Source organism: Miscanthus floridulus, chromosome 8 (assembly GCF_019320115.1).
Source record: "Miscanthus floridulus cultivar M001 chromosome 8, ASM1932011v1, whole genome shotgun sequence".
NCBI classification, from domain to species: domain Eukaryota; kingdom Viridiplantae; phylum Streptophyta; class Magnoliopsida; order Poales; family Poaceae; genus Miscanthus; species Miscanthus floridulus.
In genome coordinates, this window is record NC_089587.1 from 74,213,853 (window position 1) to 74,222,040 (window position 8,188).

Consider the following 8,188-nt stretch of genomic DNA (forward strand, 5'->3'; position numbering starts at 1 on the left):
ATGTGGTTTCCGAATTTTGGGTAAGATGTTCAATCTGAAATTTCTGAGCAACATCTAAAACTTGAAATTTCTGAAATCTATACAATCTTAAACCTATGTTCATGGTTCTATACACATGCAGCGTTTGTTCCAAGTTGCAGCAGGAGATCAGAAAGATGCGGACTGTGTTTTAGAAGGCCTTTTGAAGAAAAGGGTGAAGGACATGATGTATCAAGTCCGTGTGGATGCTGTCAAGCAGTACTATAGGGAAATAAAATACATAGAAATCAAAGATGCAGTAGTGTGCCATATTGACCTTGAGTATGAGCAATACAAGCAAGGAAACCTCGAGTGGTTGAATGATGAGGTGTGGCTCCTCCTTTGTGCTTATTGGTGCTTAGATGACTACAAGGTAAAACGTAAGAGGGGGCAAACTTCTCGCTCAAGTAATGAAGATATTGCTCAAAACCGAGGAGGATCTAGACCATTCATAGAGACACAACAAGTACTGGTATGCTTGTGTATATTCTTTAATGTCTTTTTAGGAACTTAGTAGCCTATTGTATATTCATATCTCAATTGAAAATTTACTATTTTATAGGAAGCTAACTTTGGACCACAGAAAGCAACCCCTATTAATACTTTTGCGATGAAATCTGGCTTGAAAAGCCTAGATAGCAATGGTAGATGTGGTCCAATCAGTATCCGCAAGGCACAAACACGGATGGTATGTATGTGATGTCTCGTTATGAAAATTGACATGTGTGCTAAAAATTTCTGCTTGTACAATTCTAGTGTGTATACTACTTCGAGTATTTAAATGACATCTTTTGTGTAACTTCTTAATGCAAAAGTTGTAGATAATTCAAGTATCTTCACCGTCCTAAAATTTCATGGGAGTTATAATTTTCTAAAGTTTCCTGTCAGGTTATGTTCATATCTGCGCAACAATGCTTCTTTGTGTTTTTTCACCCTGTTAACTTAAGAACCAGATCTATGTTATAACTAGAAAGATGTGGATAACTTCTTAAGCTTTCCAAAGTGTTAAAGAACATACTTTTCTATGATCTAGAGCTCTAGTTATGATTTATTTTAGTGATTATCTTGCTGCTGTCCAGAAATTTCAGAATACTTCGATGGCATGTTTTGGCTATCTGTACATCTATAGAACATGTTTCCTTGATCTGGTCTTTGTAGGATGACTACCTTGCTGCTGTTAAGAGGATAGAATGTGCAAACGAAGAGAATGGAGACGCTGCAGACATGGAAGTGGATGGGCATGAGGTTGAGCAGTAGCAATATTTGAATGGGAAGGCGCTATATGATGTGTCTAGTGGTGGCCCGAGAAAGCATGGGCGCCATGCCATAGCAAATGGTGCAGTTAAGTCTTCAGATGTCAGGGCAGCCAGAAGGGAAAGAAGTGTGCGTCCATCAAATTCAATGACTATGCAAAACATGTCTCGCGAAATAGAATAGCTACGTTGTGCAAATGGAAGGCTAGAGCAAGAGAATCGTGAAAAGGACAACGCACTTGAACAAAACAAAGTTCTTGTAGACTTGGTACTGGTATGTGCACTGCTCCTGTAAATACATCCCTAATATTATATGTGAATTATCTAATGATTTGAATCTGAAATATCTGTGCTTGCAATGCACTTATACAAACTTTATCATGACTCAGGAAGGGTTGTACCAGAAGAAGCGTTACGATGCTTGTCCGCTACGCAAGCAATTGTGAGTATATCTTCATTCCGCTATCAACATGTTTTGTAGCTGTCAGATCCATCACTTAAAGATTTTAAGATGAAAAGGAAGTAGAAACTAATTAGTATTTTGTGGGGTACTATTCAGAATGGCAACACACAGTGCAGCAGTGAGGAAGTGGCCTCATGTTGATTGTTGTATAGCTACTCAAGTGAATTTGCATGGCTATTGTAGTGAGGAAGTGGCCTTATGTTGGTTTGTAATGTTTCACACCTTGAAAACCAGCAGTTTGAATACTTTAAACCTTGTCTAATTCATGGTACCACATTCAAATGACTTCACTTCAAATTTAGAGGCTTTGCTAGAAGTGTTATATTATTGGGAGACAATTCCACTTAGTGTTATATCTTTGTTCACATTCAGACAACCGGTTCTTCTCATGCTGCCTCAAAATCTGCCAACAATGCTAATGATGTTGGACACACCAATGGGGATCTTCATGCTGCAAACATCGGCAACAATCAAGGTTCCGACAACAATGGAGATCATGCATTGATAATGTGATGGTTGTGTTTAGTTGCAAAACATGGATGTGGTGGTGGTTTCTTCTTTTATAGAGTTGTGCTTTTGCACATTAACTAGTAGATGGCTCTAATATGTTAGCTTTAGTTTTAGTTATAATATGACTCAATGATGCATGCTGGTATTTTATTCATCTTGGCTGAGATTTGAACTGCTGAGTTGAGATGGTAATGCTTTTGAATGTATTGATGCCGAACCATTTGGACATCATCTATATGTAGCCCAGATGCTATGAATGAATGTGCTAAACATTTGGATCTTTATATGTATGCTATTTATTATGTTGTGATGAAATTATTGTATAGACAATCCATATTTTAATATGTTGTTGCTACTGTTTGTATATAATTATTGTATCCAATTTGCTATATGGGTAAGTGTATTTATTCTGTCAGTGGTCCGTTAACGCCCCAATTTTTTCGTGCGTTCACTTTTAACCGACAGAAAAATACAATTTTCCTGTGAGTGCACGGGACAAATGTACAGAAAAAATCATTTTTTTTGTCGGCTTTTCTTTTTTCTGTGAGGATTAACACACGAAAAAATTATTTTTAGTTTGAGTGAACGTAATTTTTCTGTGCGCGTGAGACCCACAGGAAAATTGTTTCTGACAGCAAACCCATGGAAAAATTCAATTTTCTTGTCATTCTATTTCCGTGGGTTATTTTACCGTCAGAAAAATATTTTTATGTGGGTATTCATATTTTTCCGTGGGTTTTTACGCACAGAAGAATTCGAGTTTTCAGTAGTGGGAGGCCTTTATTTTATTCTCTTTGTACATAGTTCATCACAGTACCGCACACTGAACGTATAAAAGTTTGGCAAATAAAACCTGCCTATATATATAGAAAGAAAATGGAAACAAGACACTAGCAGAGCAGGTACTGCAGTGGTACGGTGGTAGAGTAGCGCTGGTAATCAAATCGACCACTTGTTAATAAGCCGGGCGTCCCACTCCCAAGCGACGTCCACCGGCGGCGGGCTCGGCCACGCCCTGCCGGCGGCCTGCCTGCTCCGTCGCCGCCGTCGCAGCAGGGTTAGCCTCCGCCACGCCCCGTGTGCAGTGCTCGCGGGCAGGTCGACGGGCTCCGACTCCGCGATGACGTTCTTCTTGTTGGTCGTCGTCCCCTCGCCTGCTGCTTCTTGTTCCTTCTGCTGCTGCTGCGAGTGATAATACGGGACGGCGCCGGCGACGCGTCGGGCGGCGGCGAAGAGGTCGACGGGCTGGGAGTCGGCGATCTTGCCGCCCTCCAGCGGGGTGCCGTCGTAGAAGCCCGTCCGCAGCATCTCGACGTCGCCGGACACCTTGGTGTGTGCGCCCTCCCGGGCTTGATCTTGCGCTTGCTGTGCGCCATCGGACGTCGTGTACGTACTAGCACAGACAACGGCCATGCAGACTGCAGATCCTACTGGTTTTGAGTAGTAGCTAGCTAGTGTACGTTCTTGCTGGGCGAGTGGTAGTACTAGTACTGTCTACGGTGGTGCAGGCTGCGTATTTAGTACAGTAGGTACGTTGGAGCGGTGAAGGTTCGCGTCGGGAGCGACGTGCCTGCCCACCCTTGTGCTGCGCTGGCCACCTGCCATGCATGCTTAGAGCATTTTCAAGAGTTTTCTAAATATTTCTCCTAAAATGTTTATGTTTGTCAACTCATAAAAAAATTTTAGAAGAAAAAAAAGTTCATCTCCAATAGTTTCTAATGTCTTCTAAAAAATCAAATGATGCTCCCATTTGACGTTTTTTTTCTGCGGTCTTCTTTTTTTCCACACGAACCTCTTCGTCGCCGCACGTATCCACACCACCGCCGCTTGCATCCATCGTGTTGCCCTAGCCCAGCCGTCGACAACGAGGCAAGCAGGCCTTTCAGCCATAGCTTATCAGCCAAGCGAACGGGGATGGTGTTGGCTGATTTCTATCATGCATGTATGTATGTATACCTGTATAATACGTGTGTATAGTATTGTACTACGTGCACAGCTTCAGTTTCATTCTGATACTGTCGCTAAAATTTCAGTGCATTAATCAGAAGCGGCAGACGAAGTCGTGGAGATCGCGACGCACGTCGTCGTCGTCCCTGAGCCTGGCCATGGCGGACTTCTCGATCTTCCTGATCCACTCCTTGGACACGCGGTACATGCCGCCGATCTCCTCCAGCGACCTGAACCGGCCGTCCTCCAGCCCGTGGCGTAGCCTCAGCACGTGTCCCTCCCACGCGGGCAGCCTGCCCAGCACCAGCAGCAGCCGCTCCCTCAGCTGGCCCCGGAACAGAACCGGCGGCGTCGCCCCAAGCCGCTGGCGCGTGGACGCGCTTCTTGGTCGAGACGCGGGACGAAGCGAACGCACCCGATGGCGGCCGCGGCGGAATGCACAGGCGCTTCTGGGTCGGAACGCACGCCGGCACGGCAGCATCCGCCGGTGCTGCACAGGCGCGCTTCTTGACGGGGAGGCACGCAGGCGCCGCGTCCTTCATCAGCGGCGCCAGGATGGATCTTATCTTCGCCGGGAGCCAGAACGGGGCGTCCGCCACCTCCATCCGCAGCGCCACGATTGCTCTCTTCTTCACCGGGAGGCAAATGTTAGTGTAAACCTGTCAGTGTTGATGCTCAAAGCCTAATTCAGTCAAAGGCAAGGTGGAGAAGGCGGGAGAAATCAAGTTTGAATCCTACCAAGTCAAGCGGGAACGGCAGTTCGTGGTCACCGCGTCCACTGACATGCAATTGCCTGAAGAGTGTGTTTTGAAGCGTCTTGTATCGCGTCTAGCAGTTTTATTCTCTGTGTGAGTGTGTGAGTTAGGGGCTAATGTATGCTCCCTGATGTAAGAGGTCTCAGGAAGAGTCTTAGACACTTGTATCCGTGTGCTGTACTCGTCGTGGTAGAGAGCGAAAAGGGGCGCAGTCACCCTGTTGTCCTGGTGGTGGTTACCACATGTTCTTGCTGTTCTTCCACCCGATTTGATCTGTGCTCGATTCATTAGGCTAGCCACTGATATTCCTGTGTGTTTGTGATCGATTCCCGCCAACATTTGGTATAGGAGCCGGTCAAACACGCAAGATCCACCGAAAGCTTTGCCATGTCGCTGACGGTTGCTGATGGAGGTCGGGGGAGCGGCAATGGTGGGCACCGACAGGTGTTCCCGATGCTAACGGCGGCCAACTACACCAGCTGGAGTATCTGGGTGTAGGCGATCATGGAGGAGCAAGGGTGGTGGGAAGTGATGGAGCCACCGGAGGGGAATTCGGTGGGAGCCCTGACGGAGGCGCAGACGGCGAAGGATAAGAAGGTGCGAGCGCATCTCTTCCAATGCTTGTCGGATGAGCTGCTGATGCAAGTGGCGAAGAAGAAGACGGGGAAGGAAGTGTGGGACTCTCTGAAGGCGAGGTTTGTGGGCGCTGAGCGTGTCAAGGACGCGCGCCTGCAGACTCTCAAGGCAGAGTTTGATGCGCCGAAGATGAAGGAGGAGGAGATTGTCGATGAGTTCGCCGGAAAACTGACGGTTATGTCAGTCAAGTATGGGAACCTAGGCGGGACATTGGAGGACTCGACCATGGTGAAGAAGCTATTCGACACCGTGCCTGACAGATTCATTCATGTCATAGCCGGGATCGAACAGTTCTATGATCTCAAAACTTTGGTGTTCGACGAAGCTATTGGCCGACTGAAGGCGTTCGAGGAGAGAACCAGGCGGGGAGCTGGTGGGTTGTGTTCTGGTGATGGGCAGGCGTTACTCACTCAAGCTGAGTGGGAGGCACGCCAGAAGAAGTCGAGTGGAGAAGGTTCTGGAGGTGGGAGGTCTCCGGGCAATGGCGGCCGAGGTCGTGGACGCGGTCGTGGTGGCGACCGGGGAGGTCATGGTGGACGCGGCGATGCGGGGAAGGAAAGCACTGAGAAGCGTGACAAAAGTCACATCAAGTGTTTTAAGTGCCATTGCTATGGGCACTATGCCAATTGCTGTCCCGGTGAGAAGAAGAAGGACGAGGAGGCGCACCATGCGAGGACGGTGGCGATGGAGCCGGCAGTGCTGCTCATGGAAACTGAGAAGCAGGGACTGCTTGAGCCTGCATTGTGCACTAACCTGCATACTGAAGTGATGCTGGAGGAGAAGAAAGTGTTGCTGGAGCTGTACTTTGTCGGCGAGGGGGAGGTCATGAACGATGTCTGGTACCTGGACAATGGTGCCAGCAATCACATGACTGGAGATCGCCACAAGTTCAGGGACATGGACCAGACTGCTGCTGGCAAGGTACGGTTTGGTGATGGCTCATCAGTAGAGATACTGGGAAAGGGCTCAATTTTGTTTCAAGGGAGGACTGGTGATCAATGGGTGCTTAGAGATGTTTACTACATTCCTAAGTTAAAAAGCAATTTGATTAGTTTGGGTCAACTAACTAAAATTGGGCACCGGGTAGTGATGGATGACGATGTCATTGAGGTGTCAGAGAAAAACCCATGGAGATTGATCATGAAAGTTCAGAGAATAGGAAACATATTGTATAAAATTGAGTTAGTGTCAGTAGAGCCAACCTGTTTTTTGAGTCATACTAGTGATGATGCTTGGTTATGGCATGGTCATCTTGGTCATGTTAATTTTCATGCATTGAAGCAAATTGTTGACAAGGATATGGTTGGGGGTGTGCCACTGATTCAACATCCAGATCAGGTCTGTCAGTCTTGTCTGACAGCCAAACAAACTAGGAAGCCTTTTCCAAGGTCAGTGTTGTGGAAAGCAGATGAACCACTTCAGCTTGTGCATGTAGATCTTTGTGGGCCCATTACTCCATCCACATTAGCAGGCAACAAATATTTCATGCTTCTAGTGGATGACTGCACTAGATGAACTACAGTGTACATGCTAAAGTCAAAGGATCAGGCTGTTGATGCTTTCATCAAGTTCAGAGCAGAGGTAGAGAAGAGCTCTAGCCATGAGATCAAGATTCTTAGATCAGATAGAGGTGGAGAATTTCTAGCTAGTTCTTTCCAAAATGTGTGTGAACAGGCTAGGATCAAACATCAGTTTACAGCACTTTACACTCCACAGCAAAATGGAGTGGTTGAGAGGAAGAACAGGTCTATGATGGAGATAGCTAGATCCCTGTTGAAGAGCATGGAAATCCCTGGGATATTCTGGGCAGAAGCTGTTAGGCGTTCAGTGTACCTGCTAAACAGACTTCCAACAAAGTCCATGGGGTACAGAACACCATATGAGGGTTGGAATGGAAGAAAACCTCATCTGGGGCATGTAAGAATTTTTTGTTGCAAAGGACATGTGAAAGTTGTGGGGACACATCTAAAAAAACTTGATGATAGAAGCATACCAATGGTCTATTTTGGTATAGAAGAAGGCAGCAAAGCTCATAGAATGTTCAATCCAAAAATAAACAAGATTGTGGTTAGCAGGGATGTTGTGTTTGAGGAGACAGTGAAATGGAGATGGGAAGCTATTAATGATGAAAAATTTTCTGAAAACAGAGATGAGAAGGATGGTCAATTCTTCTCTGGTGATTATAACTATCTTGATGGTGGTGTTGGTGTTGGACATGATGCTCAGGATGTCAGTGAGACAGGGGGAGCAAGTAGTGGTGGAGATCGAGGAATCTGTAGTTGGAGGAAATGGAAATGCTGATGACATTGACAGTCAGTCAGCGTCTGAAGAAAATCCGACAACAGAGCAGGAGCCAGTGACTCCATAGAATTCACCACATCTGTCAGGCCTTGGCTCTGACAGTATGGAAGTAGATGACACCATTGACTTGGACAATGGCCCAATCAGGTTTAGGGATCTAAATGAAGTCTATAATGATTCCTATGAGGTGGAGCTGATGGATGAAAATGTTGAAGCACTTCTAGTTGAAATGGAAGAGCCAACTTGTTTCAGAGATGCAGCTTACAATCTAGATTGGGTTGATGCAATGGACAAGGAGATGCAGT

General features: G+C 46.3%; 1 protein-coding gene and 2 pseudogenes across 1 annotated transcript; 2 read left to right on the forward strand and 1 right to left on the reverse strand.

The window, feature by feature from the left end:
- The first annotated feature begins 628 nt into the window (after window positions 1-628).
- On the forward strand, window positions 629-2,247 carry LOC136469399 (uncharacterized; annotated as a pseudogene).
- A 952-nt stretch (window positions 2,248-3,199) lies between these two features.
- LOC136469400 (SEED MATURATION PROTEIN 1-like) lies at window positions 3,200-3,620 on the reverse strand (annotated as a pseudogene).
- A 1,830-nt stretch (window positions 3,621-5,450) lies between these two features.
- On the forward strand, window positions 5,451-7,883 carry LOC136469401 (uncharacterized). The gene is made up of 3 exons (XM_066467607.1): window positions 5,451-6,503; window positions 6,864-6,920; window positions 7,257-7,883. The coding sequence occupies exons 1-3, from the start codon at window positions 5,451-5,453 to the stop codon at window positions 7,881-7,883; spliced, it is 1,737 nt and encodes a 578-aa protein (XP_066323704.1).
- Window positions 7,884-8,188: the final 305 nt, after the last annotated feature.